General features: G+C 39.5%; 1 protein-coding gene and 1 long non-coding RNA gene across 4 annotated transcripts in view; one reads left to right on the forward strand and one right to left on the reverse strand.

Moving 5' to 3' along the window:
* The window catches only part of LOC124787868 (dynein heavy chain, cytoplasmic), a 233,671-nt gene that overhangs the window by 200,541 nt on the left and 14,259 nt on the right, over positions 1-18,871 (forward strand). For all 3 annotated transcript variants that reach the window (XM_047254836.1, XM_047254837.1, XM_047254838.1), the window contains 3 exons: positions 8,434-8,647; positions 11,695-11,889; positions 11,990-12,332. In XM_047254836.1, coding sequence (XP_047110792.1) covers positions 8,434-8,647; positions 11,695-11,889; positions 11,990-12,332 — 752 coding nt within the window. The remainder of the gene's footprint in view (positions 1-8,433; positions 8,648-11,694; positions 11,890-11,989; positions 12,333-18,871) is intronic.
* Positions 2,663-18,871, reverse strand: part of LOC124787869 — a 52,431-nt gene continuing 36,222 nt past the window's right edge. Inside the window, exons 2-3 of the long non-coding RNA XR_007016021.1 lie at positions 2,826-2,895; positions 2,663-2,713 (exon numbers count right to left, since the gene is read on the reverse strand). This is a non-coding gene — a long non-coding RNA (uncharacterized LOC124787869). The remainder of the gene's footprint in view (positions 2,714-2,825; positions 2,896-18,871) is intronic.

The following is an 18,871-nucleotide window of genomic DNA, read 5'->3' on the forward strand; positions in this document are numbered from 1 at the left end:
CATCAGACAAGGGCAATGTTACAGTCCTATTGCCACACTGGACTCGCATTCGGGAGGACGACGGTTCAATCCCGCGTCCGGCCATCCTGATTTAGGTTTTCCGTGATTTCCCTAAATCGCTCCAGGCAAATGCCGGGATGGTTCCTTTCAAAGGGCACGGCCGACTTCCTTCCTCGTCCTTCCCTAATCTGATGAGACCGATTGACCTCACTGTCTGGTCTCCTTCCCCAAAACAACCAACCAACCTAATGCCGCATGTGATCTGTAATAAGATTATTTTTGATCTCTTGAATGACTTTGTCGCCAGACAGATAGTGTCAATCCTACCAGTGCAATTGAAAGATGATAATTCTTCTCAATGAGTCAGGATTGTCTCATATGGTTACTAAGTGTGTGTCTGTCACAAAGACTATATGCCCTTCCTAAGTAAACAAGGAAGGCATTACTCTTATGCATCTACATAGCAACTGTCAAAATACCTGAAACACATTCTCAGTGACAGTTCAAGAAAATTTTTCCGCACAAGCGACATATCAATTGAATCCCCCTCCCCCTCCCCCTTCCATTTCCATTTCTCGCCCTTCATGCCATGTCAGTTGCCATTCCTTGGACTCTTGGTAAGACATTTAAAAATAAATCTAAATGAGGCAGAAATGAATTTGGACATCTCTGGTGCTCACTTCAGCTTGTCGCCCCCAAGTGGCCGCTTCTGTTGCTTTGATCTTAAACTAGACCTGATCTGCGAATATGTGGGGATGTGGAAATATCACATTTGCAACACCACTCACTTTTTTACGTTACCTCAGTTAACTGTGGCTCCAGAATATTGATGTTATGGTCAGCATCAATGTGGTCTGCCTCTTCAAAAGTCCAACTTCCTGACTACTTGGTACTAATAGCCAAAACGTTTGATTACATTTCTGAACTTTTTAGGCAAGTTCTAATGTCAGTTTATTTTCTATTTGATGGAATACAGGGTGCATCAAAAAGAATCATCAGATTTTAAAAAAATCGTAATTATTATGTTGTTTGAGATATTTGCATGAACAACATACTGTCGGAAAGTCAAACTTAAGAGTTTAACATGGTTCCCGCTAGGTAGCTGCAGTGTCCTCACTTCAGTTCTAGTAAAACTGGTGTCGGGACAACAGAAAGCGTTTTGTTCTACGTTTTTCGCAGTGTGCGTCAGTAATAACAGTTCAGCGGGACTTTCGTACTAGGTATGGTGTGGATACTCCTACAGCACAGATCATAAGACAATTACATGAACAGTTCTAAGAAATGTGTTGCTTGTGTGAAGGCAAATCGCCGGGCCGTCTCAGAGTGTCTGACACAGACACTGCACGCATCTGCAATAGTTTCACAAGGAGTCCACAGAAATCTGTTTGCCTTGCAGCTTAGCAGCTCAGGATGCCCCGATATCCATCTGGCATGTGTTGCGTTGACGATTAAACATGAAACCATACAGAATTCAGCTACTGCAAACTTTTCATGAAGGTGTCAAACAACAACGTGGGGAGTTCTAGCAATTTCGTTCTTGGAAAAATGGAGGTTGACAGTTTTCTTCCGCGCTTAGTGTTTAGTGACGAGGCAACATTCCTTTTAAATAGAAAAGTGAACAGTCATAATGTGAGAATATGGGGTATGGAAGAACAAGTTGTACAACATGAGGCGGACTCTTCAAGATTTAATGTGTTTTGTGCAGTTTCATGGGAAAAGGCGGATGGTCCATTTTTCATTGCTGAGAACACTGTTACAGGAAGCACATATCTCGATATGCTTGAGAACTGTATTTTTCCGTAGTTGGAGACTGATTTGAATGATTTCATTACCAACAGGATGGGGCACTGCCACACAGGCATCTGGAAGTGCGGGAATTGTTAAATCAAAGGATTACCGAACGATGCTTCAGTCGCACTGGACCAAATGATTCAGCTTTACATTACTGGCTTCCAAGGTCACTGGACCTGATTGTGTGATTATTTCTTGTGGGGGTTTATGGAAGACTTTGCTTATGTGCCTCCATTACCAACAACAATAAATGAATGAATCGAGACATCGCATAACAGCAGCTGTAGAAGCTGTAACTCAAGACATGCTAGCTGCAGTGTGGGAACAATTTGAATACCACATTGACATATACCGCACATATCAAGGGGTGCATATTGAATACCTATGAAAAAGTATGACAAAAAAAACAACTTTTTGAGTTTTCCTTTCATCAAAACACAAAATTCATTGTGTATGTTCATTAGTTACAGAAATATAGACGTGCCAAATCGTATGATTCTTTTTGATAAACTCTGTGTTGTGAACATTGTGAACAAACGGATGGCATGGCGATAGGTAGTCAGATATTGCCTGTCTTGGCAAACTTACACATAGAGCACTTGGCGAAGACACCAGAATCCACAAAGTTCAAACCAACGTGTTTTTATTGATATATGGACACCAAATTTGTTGTGTATCCTCATGGAATGGAAAATGACTTGAAAATTTCCTTGAATATTTAAAGTCTGTCCTTGGAACTCTATCCTTGGACTTGCTAGTTAAGAGAGAACTGGATGGATGTCTCGGTCATAGTGTATGTAGGAAACACATACACACTGATTTCTACCTCCATGCCTCAAGCCTCCACCATTGGTTGCAAAGAAATTGGATGCTAGACTCTGGTCTATTGAGGTCGAATGCTTTCAGACTATGAGAGTCTCACCTAAGAATTAAAACACAATCGTCAAATTTAGCAGTCATTGCAGTCAAAATTTAAAACATTTGAGCAAGAGGTTCATTCTAGGACAAACAGAAGCCAAAAATCACTTGCTTACCTTGAGATGGCCCATTATCCAGAACTTCAGTAATCTCCTATGGAAACATGTCGTCCAATATATTCTGCTCCTGTCAACAAAGATTAAAAAAAATCTTTGTAGTGTTAAAAAGGATGTCGGTCTCAGAAAGCCATGTGTTTGTACTCTATTCCTTGTGAATGTGGCACCTCATATGTAGAACAAGCTGTGAGAACAGTCAAGGAGAGGTCTAAGGAACATTGGCAACACACTCAATTGAAATAAGCAATCAAATCAGCTGTCATAAAGCACTGCTTTGAACGTAATCATGAAATGTAATGAGACCAGTACTGTGGTGCAAATGTGAAGTTCCTGGGCAGCATGATTAAGGAGTCTACCGAAGTAAAAAAATGCCACAAAACCTAACAGGAAAAGTAGGTTTCAGTTTACACAAGGTGTATGTCAGAAACAGCATCACGTGTAGTGTAATTAATGTGCTGAATTTTTGTATAGCTCAACAGTTTGAAGAGTGTGCCATAGAGCTGGCTTTAAATAATTCTTACATAGCAGTAGTAGCTTTATACAGGGCACCTTCAGTTAACTTTAGCATTTTTCTGAAACAGTTAGAGGCACTCTTAATATACATGTTTAAACTTGACAGAGATGTCTTAGCTGTTGGAGACTGCAATGCAAATTTACTAATGAACTCCAGAGACAGAATAGATCTTGAGAATTTGATGTCCTCATATAATCTTGCTTCTGTTGTAAATTTTCCCACCAGAATAACTTCACGAACAAAATCATTAATTGATAATGTATTTATTGACATAACCAAGATTGATGATATAGCTGTTAGGCAAGTCCTGAATGGTCTCTCTGACCATGATGGACAGAGGCTCACCATTAACAGTTAAAGTATTTGAGAGATTAATAGTGATCCCAACTGGAAAATTACTAGGAAATCTACTGATGAAACTACTGAGATCTTTAAACCACGTCTCCAAAAAGTAGACTGGGGTCCAGTATATAATTTAGAAAATGACAATTACAGATACAACCTTTTCAGTAATGAAGTGGCTCTAATATTTGAGAGTACCTTCCCAAAAAGAATATGTAAAACCCATACTAAAAAATCCACCAACAAGCCTTGGATTACCACTGTAATTAGGATTTCTTGCAAAAGAGAGAGGGTTGTACATTGGCTCAAAAAAAAAAAAAAAAAAAGATGACCCTAACCTTTTAAATAACTATAATCAATACTGTAAAATATTGAACAAAGTCATTCAGAAATCAAAAAGTATGTATCTGTGCTAAAACATTAATAACTCCACTAACAAAATCAAAACTATATGGGAAGTGATACAAAATGAGACTGGTGCAAATTACCCCAACAACAAAATATTGCTCATAACAGTGAAGGTAAGCTAATTCAAAATCCAAGACATTGTAGCTAAAATCTTTAATGAGCACTTTTTAACTGGTGCTGAGAAAACAGCAGGCAGAGGCTCTTCAGAAAAGGCAATAAAAACTCTGAAAGAACTTCCCCTAACTTTATAGACATGATAGGTATGGCCCCCATAACCATGCAAGAAGTAAGAAAAACCGTAGTGCCTCTAAAAAGTAAAAATTCATCAGGTGAAGACAATATTTCCAACAAACTGATAAAAGCCAGCTGTAATCAACTCTCTAAAGTTCTAGCTCATATATTCAATTCCTCTCTAAATCGAGGTATCTTCCTTGACAGAATGTAGTCTGTTACTGTGGAGCCCCTCTACAAAAAAGGTGATCCTACAGATGTTTCAAACTATTGTCCTATCTCTCTTGTAACAGCATTTTCTAAAGTCTTTGAAAAATTAATACATGTCAGGATTGTCAATCACCTTGAAAAATTTGCACTAATTAGTAAACAACAATTTGCTTTCAGATCAGGAATATCTACGACCGATCAATTTATACACTTACAAATATTGTTTTAGAATGCCTTGACAAGAAAAAATTACCGCTTGGCATATTCTGTGACCTGATTAAGGCTTTCGACTGCGTCGATCTCGGAATACTTTTAGGAAAAGCAGCCCAATATGGAATCCCTGGACAAATGGGTAACTGGCTCAGATCATATCTAGAAGACGGACAACAAAAAATAGTATTAGATGTTAACACTCTACAAGTAGGAAAGGTAGAGTCTGACTGGGGAACAGTACATCATGGAGTTCCACAAGGGTCAGTCCTTGGTCCCCTCCTAGTTATTATATTCATATTAATGACCTAACCCTGTCCTCAGACAGTGCTAGCAATATCACAATGTTTGCAGATGACACAAGTATAGTGTTAAATGCCAACCAAGCACTTGCAAATGTTCTGAACTGGTTCACAGCAAATTCTCTAGGAATAAATCTCAGTAAAAAAAAATTACAGCAGTCCCAATCCAGTTACATAAGCACAGAAGAGATTAATATTGCACACGAGAGCCAACAGTTACAGAGCGTTCAGTGCACAAAGTTCCTAGGCGTTCACATAGATAACTGGCTCAACTGGGAATTTCACTTACAGCAAACACTAAAAAAGCTTAGCTCAGCAACATTTGTCATCCGAATAATCTCCAAAATTGGAGACATCAACGTATCAAAGTCTGCATATTTTGGCTATTTTCATTCAGTGATGTGCTATGGAATAATCTTTTGGGGCAACTCACCACTTTCAAAAAAAATTTTTGTAAGCCAGAAAAAAGTTGTCCGAATTATATGTAGTGTTCCTCCAAGAAGCTCATGTCACAATCTTTTTAAACAGTTAGGTATATTAACCACTATCTCACAATATCTCCTCTCACTCATGGCTTTCACACTTCTCTATTCCTCTGAATATGAAGCAAATGAGGCATACCATCATTATAACACAATATGGAAAGGTGATATGCACTGTGACCGGAAAATCTCTATATGCACTGTGACCGGAAAATCTCTCTCTGGTACAAAAAGGCATAAAGTACGCAAGTACAAAAATCTTTAACACACTCCCAAATAATATAAAGTCTCTTAAAAAAATAAAACGCTATTAAAAAAAAAAGCTAAAGAAATTCCTGCTGGAAAAATGTTTTTATTCTTTCGATGAATCCTTCAGCAGAGATAAATAATTTGAGTAATTTAGATTATTTCCTTTGTCATTGTATCTGTATTTTTTTATCACTATTGTATTTTTGTATTGTATGGTTTATTATCTCTATTATATTATCATATTATCATATTGTACCAGTTTTGAATCACTCATCTACCATGTGTAATATACCAGTATGTATTGTATTGTATGATATCTGTATTGTATCTGCTTTGACTTGTTCCACATCCATGCGTAATCATGCCATACTGGATCTATGGAATATGTATCTCAAATAAATAAATGAATGAATGAGGTGTGGTACTCGGTTAAGATATCACAAGCCACCACATCAATCAAGACTGAAACACAGAGACAATTTGTGTTTCGCTGAATATCATTGCAGGATCAGAAAAACAATGGAGCATAAAGTGTGTAGTTGGCATCAGCAGTCGAACTCACAATCAGCTATAAATAGCAGCTTGAGACCAACAATCTTTTGCAGTCTGGTTGGAGTCCAGGCAGCGAGTATAGATAGCAGCACAACTTGCAGCACCTGAAGGAGACAACTGAGTCACTTGGTTGAATATTGTGCATAAAATGGAAATGACATGACAGAACATCCGGAAGTACATCATTAATCTGTCACACAGAGAAAACCTGACAGAAGAATACTTGTTCCTGGGATTGCTGGACGCTACTATACCTGGCGAAGATATTTTCTGATGACTGAAAAATTTTAATGAGGAAAATGAGACGCATTAGTCAAAGTTGGTAGAGGTGTTCGTACAATGGAGCACCATACACATTGGGTGTTCACCTGGATTTCTTGCTTGTTAAAAGAAGTTGCTCCAAATGCACCATTCAACCACTATATTGTACATATTTATGCTCTGGCAGTGAAAGCCCTTCCATCTGATTTGTGGCATGTACTCTTAGGTAGTAAAGTTTGTAAACCATGTCTGAGGTAATGTAAAAAACATGAGTTCGAGTTCTCGGATAGTTGTACAAAGAGGTTCAAGTTAAATTTGATGTGATCTTTCTCTACACAGAAGTAGATGACTATCACAGGCTAGGTATTGTATTGAGTGCTCGATCTTTGATGGCAAATTGCTTTATTTCTGGAAAAGGCAAAGGTGGAAGAAGATACACTTGTGTGTCAAAATAACAGATAATTCATTTAAAGTGACATCTCTCATGGATCTTTTTGTAGAAATAAATATGTTTAACTTCAGCTTGCAAGGAAATATGGTGAATATTTTGTCAGCACAAGATTAAGTTTGTTAGTTTTTTCACAAATCGGAGCTTTACCAACGGAGGGTGAAGTTAAATACATTTCAGTTTTTCTGGAACAGATAATGATACTGAACACCAACATTGAAAACTCCTCATTTGCACATGGACTAAATCAGCACTTATCAGTAATAGTCAGTAACTATTTTCCTAAACTGGAGAATCAACAAGTAAATGCCTTGGTTTAAAGGCAGTTTTCAGAGAGTGAATGAATATTTTGTGACAGTGAAGTAAAAACCAATGCAGAATTTGACTACTGGTACATGAAAACAATACACTGAAAAATATTTCACTAAAACAGTACTAGTAACATTCTGGAGAAAGATTGGTGTTGACTATACATTATTATTGGAAAAAGTTGTAAGATTGCGGATTCCATTCATCACAAAACGTATGTGAAACTGAATTAGTTACTATGGTGGCAATGAGAACAAAAACTAGGAAATGATTGAACTTAGAACACAGTTTTATGAGGTGCATTGGCCAAGAGCAAACCGAATATGAAAAAGATTGTTAGAAAGATGCAGTATGACATTGTTAGAAAGATGCAGTATGAAGCATCTCGTTGACTTGTTTTAATATGACACCTACATAAACATCAGTGTGTTATAGTGAAATATTACGTATTTTCCTGTAATTTAAAAAAATAGTAGTATTCAAATGGTTTCTTTCCAATCTTAATTTTAGCTAGATACTAAACTCTGTTGGGTTTTTGGCTTTTGTATGATCTAGTTCAGGGGTAATGGTGTCGGAAAGGTTGAGAAACACTGCATTAGAATAATATGTGATGGTAATGATGATTTTGAAGTTACGATAGCAAAAGTTTCTCAGATGGTTATTCTAAAATTCTCTCTCTCTCTCTCTCTCTCTCTCTCTCTCTGGTTTTGTCCTTGAGAACAGTTTGAAGTGCTTGCCATCACTTGTGCATCACTGAGCAGTTCTTACTCTGAAGTTTTCTCTACAACTGAGTGAGAACAATAGGAAAGCTGGTTTCATGGTCTTGCTTCAAAATAGAAATATTCCCCGACTGCAAATCATACCAATACCGAATAATGCACAAAAATTATCTGGACTTCATTTTGGCTGCGAGTGTTTCCACAGTATTGGGTTTACCATCATGACACTGTCTGTATAATCATATCAGATTTATTCAATCACCAATGTGGTACGAGCATGTTCCTGCTGTATGTCATATCTCTGGTCACAGAAAACAATTGATATATTTGTAACATAACTGGCCACTAACAAAAAACCATTCCTTTTGTAGATGGGTACTTTTGAAAAACGTACACTTGGCACCTCAGTGGCTTGTGCAGTTGGAGAAGAAACTACATAGCCTACAGCCTCATGCCAGCTTCCGGTTATTCTTGACGATGGAGATCAATCCAAAAGTACCAGTCAACCTGTTGCGAGCAGGACGCATCTTTGTATTTGAGCCACCACCTGGCATTCGAGCCAACCTGCTGCGCACGTTCAGCACTGTGAGTAAAAGAGGAATTGTAGTATTTTTTACGGTATATTATGATTAGATGGTTGATTCTATGAAGTTAAGGCATAAGTTGGTGCAGAATTACTTAGTTTATATTGTCTGATAAAGTGAAGAGATTAGAAACTTATCAAATAGCATTAAATATTAGAAGAAATAAATTAGTACCAGTTAAGTGCAAGCAGGGAATTTTAGTTAGTTATGTTGTTCTTGCTAATGAATACTCACTTAGCTGCATATGTCTTCCTCTTTGGTAAATCTTTCTGGCAAGAGGCATTGATTTATGTTCAACATATCCTTTTGTCCTGTACCTCTTTCTTAATTTGTTGGTAGCTTAATTATTTTATTTAATCATCATCCAAGAATCAAGTTCTTCTCCTCCTCCCTCTCCCTCTCCCTCTCCCTCTCCCTCTCCCTCTCCCTCTTCTTCTTCTTCCTCTTCTTCTTCTTCTTCCTCTTCTTCTTCTTCTTCCTCTTCTTCTTCTTCTTCTTCTTCCTCTTCTTCTTCTTCTTCCTCTTCTTCTTCTTCCTCTTCTTCCTCTTCTTCCTCTCCCCCTCCCCCTCCCCCTCCTCCTCCTCGTCCTCCCCCCTCCCCCTCGTCCTCGTCCTCCCCCCCTCGTCCTCCCCCCCTCGTCCTCCCCCCTCCCCCTCGTCCTCCCCCCTCCCCCTCGTCCTCCCCCCTCCCCCTCGTCCTCCCCCCTCCCCCTCGTCCTCCCCCCTCCCCCTCGTCCTCCCCCCTCCCCCTCGTCCTCCCCCCTCCCCCTCGTCCTCCCCCCTCCCCCTCGTCCTCCCCCCTCCCCCTCGTCCTCCCCCCTCCCCCTCGTCCTCCCCCCTCCCCATCGTCCTCCCCCCTCCCCCTCGTCCTCCCCCCTCCCCCTCGTCCTCCCCCCTCCCCCTCGTCCTCCCCCCTCCCCCTCGTCCTCCCCCCTCCCCCTCGTCCTCCCCCCTCCCCCTCGTCCTCCCCCCTCCCCCTCGTCCTCCCCCCCTCCCCCTCGTCCTCCCCCCCTCCCCCTCGTCCTCCCCCTCCCCCCCTCGTCCTCCCCCCCTCTCCCCCTCGTCCTCCCCCCCTCTCCCCCTCGTCCTCCGCCCCCCCTCCCCCTCGTCCTCCGCCCCCTCCTCCGCCCCCCCTCCCCCTCGTCCTCCGCCCCCTCCTCCGCCCCCTCCTCCCCGTCCTCCGCCCCCTCCTCCCCGTCCTCCGCCCCCTCCTCCTCGTCCTCCCTGCAGTCTTTCCATCAGTAACTCTTTGTTGCAGCCAAGTTCTTCACGATATATGTCCCAGCCCAGATGTTTTCCTCCTCCTTAAAATTTCCATTAGTTTTCTCTACTAACTGTAAGTGTCCTTCAGACCTCATTCTGTCAATGCATTTCACTTTTTGCATTTTTTTTCCACAACTACATTTCAAAACTTTAAATTACTTTTTAACTGCCCATAATTCACTGCCATACATTACTACAATCCAAATAAAATACCTGTTGAATACAGGGTGATTCAAAAAGAATACCACAGCTTTAGGAATTTAAAACTCTGCAACGACAAAAGGCAGAGCTAAGCGCTATCTGTCGGCGAATTAAGGGAGCTATAAAGTTTCATTTAGTTGTACATTTGTTCGCTTGAGGCGCTGTTGACTAGGCGTCAGCGTCAGTTGATGCTAAGATGGCGACCGCTCAACAGAAAGCTTTTTGTGTTATTGAGTACGGCAGAAGGGAATCGACGACAGTTGTTCAGCATGCATTTCGAACGAAGTATGGTGTTAAACCTCCTGATAGGTGGTGTATTAAACATTGGTATAAACAGTTTACAGAGAATGGGTGTTTGTGCAAAGGGAAAAGTTCTGGACGGCCGAGAACGAGTGATGAAAATGTAGCACGCATCCAGCAAGCATTTGTTCGCAGCCCAGGAAAATCGACTCGCAGAGCTAGCAGAGAGCTGCAAATTCCACAATCAACTGTATGGAGAGTCCACATTGGCACTTATCTGTCCGTAACTACCTGAACGTCAACTACCCGAGGCGATGGATCGGCCACCAGGCAGCCCGTGACAGAGCACTTCATCACTGGCCTCCAAGAAGCCCTGATCTTACCCCCTGCGATTTTTTCTTATGGGGGTATGTTAAGGATAGTGTTTCGGCCACCTCTCCCAGCCACCATTGATGATTTGAAACGAGAAATAACAGCAGCTATCCAAACTGTTACGCCTGATATGCTACAGAGAGTGTGGAACGAGTTGGAGTATCGGGTTGATATTGCTCGAGTGTCTGGAGGGGGCCATATTGAACATCTCTGAACTTGTTTTTGAGTGAAAAAAAAACTTTTTAAGTACTCTTTGTAATGATGTATAACAGAAGGTTACATTGTGTTTCTTTCATTAAATACACATTTTTAAAGTTGTGGTATTCTTTTTGAATCACACTGTATATCTCTAAATTATCTGAGTTCTTTTCACTGCCAGCAGACCTTTCACCTTTAAAAAAGCTTTTTTCTCATAGATATTGTACTTAATTCCTCCATACAGCTTCCATTTTCTGTTACCAAGCCTTATGAGAAATTACAAGATTTTAGTAGTTCCAATGTCTTTCCTTACAATAATATTGGTCTGGTCTGTCTGTATTCATCCTCATTCCATAAAGTGTAGTCTTCCTGATTCAGCCAATACTGCTTTATTATCTATGTGATTGATTGACTTTTCCTTTCTCCTGCTATAATGCCCCTCTCCCTTTGCAGTCAGCAAACTTCCAATTTACACACTGTGTGTGTGTGTGTGTGTGTGTGTGTGTGTGTGCGCGCGTCCGTCTGTCCGTCCACAATTCAGTTATCTTCTGGCATGCATTTGTACCACGTGCAAGCATGATCCATTATTGTCTTTCTTTCATTGAAGCATAGTTTACTAGAAATCAGGATGAATGTAGTATTTGCAAATTTACTATAATAATTGACAGTGTATTTTGTGTTTTTGGTGAGGATGAATATCTCTTCAATTTTATTGTACATTAATAGCTCCTTTAATGTAACATTCTTATAGATTTTTATTGGTGTCCTTTGCAGGTGCCAGCATCTCGCATGATGAAGGCGCCAAATGAGAGGGCCCGACTCTATTTCCTTCTAGCCTGGTTCCATGCAATTGTGCAGGAGAGACTTAGATATGTCCCATTGGGCTGGGCTAAGTACTATGAATTCAATGAAAGTGATCTCAGAGTGGCATGTGACACATTGGATACCTGGATTGAAGCAACTGCAATGGTATTTGATCTTGAGTGGCAAGAGAATGTAACTTCTCACAAAATATTATACAAATTGATATTGATTTGATGACTGTTGTTTTTTTTTTTCCCCCCTCCAGGGACGTACAAATCTTCCTCCAGAGAAGGTGCCATGGGATGCACTAGTTACTTTGCTCTCTCAGTGCATTTATGGTGGAAAGATAGACAATGATTATGACCAGCGTTTACTATCATCATTTCTAGCTAAACTTTTTACAGCAAGAAGTTTTGAAGCAGATTTTGCTCTTGTTGCAAATGTGGATGGAGTCGCTGGTGGTCCAGGTGGTCAGAGGCACATTACTATGCCAGATGGAACAAGGAGAGATCACTTCCTGCACTGGATTGAGTCTCTGGCTGATAGACAGACACCTTCCTGGCTTGGGTTGCCCAACAATGCTGAGAAAGTGCTGCTTACAACGAGAGGTAAAACTAAAGCATTAGTGTTGTGTTTACATTGTTTGTTGTGTGCAGATTGGGTCCTTCCTGGCTTTACATTTTACAGGTTATTGGGAAAGTGAGAGAATTTGGTTTAATTGAGTCACTTGCAAATTCTGTAAATCATAATTTCAGCCTCTAGTTATGGTACAGAAAAAGTCAGTTGTACAATTACAACATATTTTCTCAGTTGCAATATGCTGACCATTTACATGATTTTTTTAGTTGAAGACATGGTGTAGGGACTTGAAGTTGATGAGGGGAGACTGCATACTGAAAGTAAATAATTATGTTTGGTGTGTGTGTGTGTGTGTGTGTGTGTGTGTGTGTGTGTGTTTTGGATTTTTCCATTGTTTAGACTCTGTTCTGCTGCTCTGGTGGGAAAAGACTTGACAGTATCTGAGAACATTGATTATATTTATTTTCAGATTTTGTGGCATAGTTCTGAAATACAGTTGATGGTCACTTGTATAAAGATGGTAATAGCAGTGACCGTGTACACAAAGTGTGTTCAAACATATGTAAAATAAGTGGCATTAGTACCGACTTCTGCAGGACACCTGATACATCCTGGCATTGCAACTTTTGGCTTCCCTTCGTTACAAAAGATTGATAACCTGTAATATATAGTAGAAATCATTTGTGAACATTTACAAATAACAATACAGTTTAAATTTTTGCAGTCCTTATTCTACTTCAGTACCACAATTGTTGATGACCCTTAGCCTCGTCAACAATGTGACTCCATACACCTCAATTACATGCTTTCTTCTGTAGCACAACCTTCCTTTCCTTATTATTTTGAGCATTCTGTCATTTGCCATCCTCTTTGTATGGCTTTATCAGTGTATTTTCAAAATTGATGAATTAACTGTAACTTTCCTCTGTATTTCATTGTCCATTCTACTCACTCATATGTAAGAACTGGACGTACAGGTAAAAGTATAATGTTTACTTCATTGTTCATGTTGTTAAATTTGTAAATATCTGTAATTTGCAAAACAGGCTCTATTCCCTGCTTCTATCCTTTACGTAATACATTCTCAGATATACATTCCCATATTTTTGTCACTGTTTAAAAGGACACCTACATAATTGAAGCAGCTGACACCTTCAAAATAATTGTTAGAGGCATTCAGGCTGTGTGGTGGTTAGCTGGTCTTGGTATTGGAGACACTCATATAATTTCAATTATAGTGTGTCCAATTTTTGCTCCTTCCACTTACATTGCATAGTGTTTTGAAGTGTGTTTTTTATCACTTACCCCGATTAAAATACCATCTTCGTATCCAACATGACTTGATATCGTTATTGTATCTCTCTTGGTCCTTATTAAAAACTAAATAAATTGCTTAACCAATACTATTCATTTAGTAAGAAATAGAAAATTAAAAATTCCATGGGCCTAATTAATCAGACGAGACACAAAAATACCAGTAAATGAAAAATTTATCTCATTAAATATCACTTATCTATACACAAATGTAGCAATTATTGAAACCATAAATATCATAAGAAATAACCTACAGAAATTTGGCAAGCCGCCCTCCCCCTTTCCCCCAAAGGTTGTTTTGACTTTCCTATATGCTGAGTGCAAAATGGCTAAGCAGAGATGGCTAGAGGACAAATGTAAGGATGTAGAGGCTTATCTCACTAGGGGTAAGATAGATACTGCCAACAGGAAAATTAAAAAGACCTTTGGAGAAAAGAGAGCCACTTGTATGAATATCAAGAGCGTTGATGGAAACCCAGTTCTAAGCAAATAAGGGAAAGCAGAAAGGTGGAAGGAGTATAAGGGCGATGTACTTGAGGAAATGGAAGAGGATGTAGATGAAGATGAAATGGGAGATACGGTACTGCGTGAAGAGTTTGACAGAGGACTGAAAGACCTGAGTCGAAACAAGGCCCCGGGAGTACACAACATTCCATTAGAACTACTGACGGCCTTGGGAGAGCCAGTCCTGACAAAACTCTACCATCTGGTGAGCAAGATGTATGAGACAGGCGAAATACCCTCAGACTTCAAGAAGAATATAATAATTCCAATCCCAAAAAAAGCAGGTGTTGACAGATGTGAAAATTACCGAAATATCAGTTTAATAAGTCACAGCTGCAAAATACTAACGCGAATTCTTTATAGACGAATGGAAAAACTGGTAGAAACCGACCTCGGCGAAGATCAGTTTGGATTCCGCAGAAATATTGGAACACGTGAGGCAATACTGACCCTATGACCTATCTTAGAAAATAGATTAAGGAAAGACAAACCTACATTTCTTGCATTTGTAGACTTAGAGAAAGCTTTTGACAATGTTGACTGGAATACTCTCTTTCAAATTCTGAAGGTGGCAGGGGTAAAATACAGGGAGCGAAAGGCTATTTACAATTTGTGCAGAAACCAGATGGCAGTTATAAGGGTCGAGGGGAATGAAAGGGGAGCAGTGGTTGGGAAGGGAGTGAGACAGGATTGTAGCCTCTCCCCTATGCTATTCAGTCTGTATATTGAGCAAGCAGTAAAGGAAACAAAAGAAAAATTCGTAGTAGGTAGTAAAATCCATGGAGAAGAAATAAAAACTTTGAGGTTCGCCGATGACATTGTAATTCTGTCAGAGACAGCAAAGGACTTGGAAGAGCAGTTGAACGGAATGGACAGTGTCTTGAAAGGAGGATATAAGATGAACATCAACAAAAGCAAAACAAGGATAATGGAATGTAGTCGAATTAAGTCGGGTGATACTGAGGGAATTAGATTAGGAAATGAGACACTTAAAGTAGTAAAGGAGTTTTGCTATTTGGGGAGCAAAATAACTGATGATGGTCGAAGTAGAGAGGATATAAAATGTAGACTGGCAGTGGCAAGGAAAGCGTTTCTGAAGAAGAGAAATTGGTTAACATAGAGTATAGATTTAAGTGTCAGGAAGTCATTTCTGAAAGTATTTGTATGGAGTGTAGCCATGTATGGAAGTGAAACATGGACGATAAATAGTTTGGACAAGAAGAGAATAGAAGCTTTCGAAATGTGGTGCTACAGAAGAATGCTGAAGATTAGATGGGTAGATCACATAACTAATGAGGAGGTATTGAATAGAATTGGGGAGAAGAGGAGTTTGTGGCACAACTTGACTAGAAGAAGGGACCAGTTGGTAGGACATGTTCTGAGGCATCAAGGGATCACAAATTTAGCATTGGAGGGCAGTGTGGAGGGTAAAAATCATAGAGGGAGACCAAGAGATGAATACACTAAGCAGATTCAGGAAGGATGTAGGTTGCAGTAAGCACTGGGAGATGAAGCTTTCACAGGATAGAGTAGCAAGGAGAGCTGCATCAAACCAGTCTCAGGACTGAAGACAACAACAACAACAACATATGCTGAGTCAGTCCTTCGGACAATCATATCTCTTTTGATTTCTTCATATTTTTCATGCAGCCTTTTGTCTTAGCTTGCCTGCATTTCCTATATATTTCATTCCTCAGCAACATGTATATCTGTATTCCTGAATCTCCCTGAATATTTTTGTACTTCCTTCTTTCATTAATTAACTGAAGTATTTCTTCTGTTACCCATGGTTTCTTTGCAGTTATCTTCTTTGTAACTGTGTTTTTCTTTGCAACTTCTGTTATTGTCCTTTTCAGAGATGCCCATTACTCTTCAACTGTACTGCCTACTAAGCTATTCCTTATTGCTGTATCTATAGTCACAGAGAACTTCATGGTAATCTCATCATTCCTTGGTACTTCTGTATCCCACTTCTTTGCATATTGATTCTGTCTGACTAATATCTTAACTTAGGCCTGCTCTTCATCACTACAACATTGTGATCTGAGTCTATATCTGCTCCTGGGTATGCCTTGCAATCCAATATCTGATTTTGGAATCTCTGTCTGATGATGATGTGATCTATCTGAAATCTTCCCATATCTTCCAGATCTTTCCAAGTATACCTCTCCTCCTCTTGCTCTTCTTGTGATTCTTGAACAGAGTAATCGCTATTACTAGTTGAAATTTAGTACAGAAGTCATCGTCTTTCTCCTCTCTCGTTCCTTATCCCAAACCCATATTCTCCTGTAACTTTTTCTTCTACACCTTCCCTTACAACTGCATTCCAGTCCCCCATGACAATTAGTTTTTTCAACTCCCTGTACATATTGTATTACCCTTTCAATATTCTCGAACTTAATCTCTTCATCTTTAGCTTGCGACGTCGGCATTTATACCTGAACTATTGTTGTCAGTGTTGATTTGCTGTCGATTCTGATAAAAACAACCCTATCACTGAACTGTTCAGAGTAACCCACTCACTTCGTTTTCATAACGAATCCTAATCCCATTATATCATTTTCTGCTGCCGTTGATATTATCCTATACTCATATGACCAGAAATCCTTGTCTTCTTTCCATTTCACTTCACTGACCCCAATTATATTGAGATTGAGCATTTCCTACCTTCTCTGCCGCTTTCAAGCTTGTGACATTCCATGCTCCGACTCATAGAACATTTCCCATTGTTTATTCAATCTTTTTCTTGTGGTCACCACCTCCTTGGCAGCCCCTCCCAGAGATCTGAATGAGGGCCTGATCCGGAATCTTTTTGCTAATGGACAAATCATCACGACACTTTTCAACTAAAGACCACATATCCTGTGGATACAATGTATGTGTCTTTAATGTAGTGGTTTCCATTGCCTTCTGCATGCTCATGTTGTTGATCATTATTGATTCTTCTCCCTTAGGGGCAGTTTCCCACCCCCAAGGACAAATGTGTGCCCGAACCTCTGTCCACTCCTCCGCCCTCTTTGACAAGGCCATTGGCAGAATGAGGGTGACTTCGTATGCTGGCATCCTTCAGCTGCTAATCCTGATCATTAATCAAAATTTAAGCGGTTGCAGGTTTTGAGCCCAGTACCAAGGACAGGATGCTACCCCGAGACCGACTGCAGGTAGTGGCCAACTATAAATATGTGAACTGATCAGTCTCCTAGAAATATGTCTATCACTCATTTAATTCTTCCAAGGAGAGGTATACAAGCAGCATGATTTATTTGCCATGGGAATCTGTATTGCAGGAACCCTGGCAGATATTTTCTTAGATAACTTAAAAAATAATTTTTTTAGAGAACAAATCCAATGGGCTGATAAAATTGCTTATTACTGATGATGTGCTTATGATACCCCCATTCTTGTTGATGGAAATAGTGATGAAATTAACGAGTTTCCTTAGCAAATGAACGATATGTGCAATATAAAATTTACCATTGATTATGAAATAAACAACTTCATAGCTATAAAAATAGCATAAATCTTACATATTTTGTAAATCAACTGCAAGTGACTGTTCATCATGTCACCCCAAAGCACATAAACACCATATTATCACATTATGATAGTGTGTGTGATTAGCGCTCCGCTTACTAAAGGAAAAAATGAAGACAGAGATAGATACAATCAAAACTGTAGCTGCAAATATACAGAAAGAAAATCAGAGCCAAGTGTGTAAATGACGGTGAGGAAGTAACATAGGTGAAAACAGAAAGAAGAAAGAAAAATTCATTAATCTACTATGTATGGGAAATATTATGCGAAAAAATAGTAGCACATTTCATAATACTAAGATTAAAATGAGCTTCTGCATAGAGAATAAACTAAGAATGAGAATAATCCACGTCAGAAGTATGACCAGTTATGAATGTTAAGAATTAAACACAATAACTGTGACCAGATCTACATTGGTCAAACAGATTGGAAATTTACAATGAAATACAAAGAGCTTATAACCAAAAGTGAGAAAACCTCTCTGTACTTAAGCATGCATCTTTTAGAAAACCAACACACTACAGGAGATGTAAACACTAGCCTTTCTTTTCATCAAGGTGAAAAAGGAAGCTACACGACATTTTGGATTATTGGTGACAGATAATTCAGATAAGTTTGAAAAATAGCATTTATGATATTATTGTGCAAGTAAAAAGAGTTACAGCTAATATTACACATTGATGTGTGTGATTATATTTAGGTGCTGCTTGAAGGCAAAAACTGTCGAGGCTTTTTTAATTTTGTATTTACTTTTGCCTTTGTGTCCTTTGTGGTGGTTAATCCACCCTAATTGGCCAATTGCGGGAGGGCTGGGCCACATAAGCAACAATCACAGTTTATAACAACAACACTTTCATTAACTTTTCTTTGGCCAAATAAAATTTTATCTGTAAAATTCAAAATCCTTACAAGCACGGGCAACTGCCCTATTCAAACAACACCATTAATCTTTAAGCATTAAGTGACTTGCAAGTTTATTAAATTCTATACACAGTAAAGCTCCCAAAAGGAGACTACAGTAATGAGATAAAGTTTAACCAATAATGGATATCACAATTTTTTTAACACAAAAGAAAATACCAACAGATACACCCCTTCGTGACACATTTTAAAAACAGATGACATCACATAGGCACGGGCAAATTCAAGAAGCAGAAGGGAGCACCATTGGACCCAGACTAGAGGCGGCTAGACCCAGAACCCACAGCAAGTGGGC

This window comes from Schistocerca piceifrons, chromosome 3, assembly GCF_021461385.2.
Source record: "Schistocerca piceifrons isolate TAMUIC-IGC-003096 chromosome 3, iqSchPice1.1, whole genome shotgun sequence".
Taxonomy (NCBI): domain Eukaryota; kingdom Metazoa; phylum Arthropoda; class Insecta; order Orthoptera; family Acrididae; genus Schistocerca; species Schistocerca piceifrons.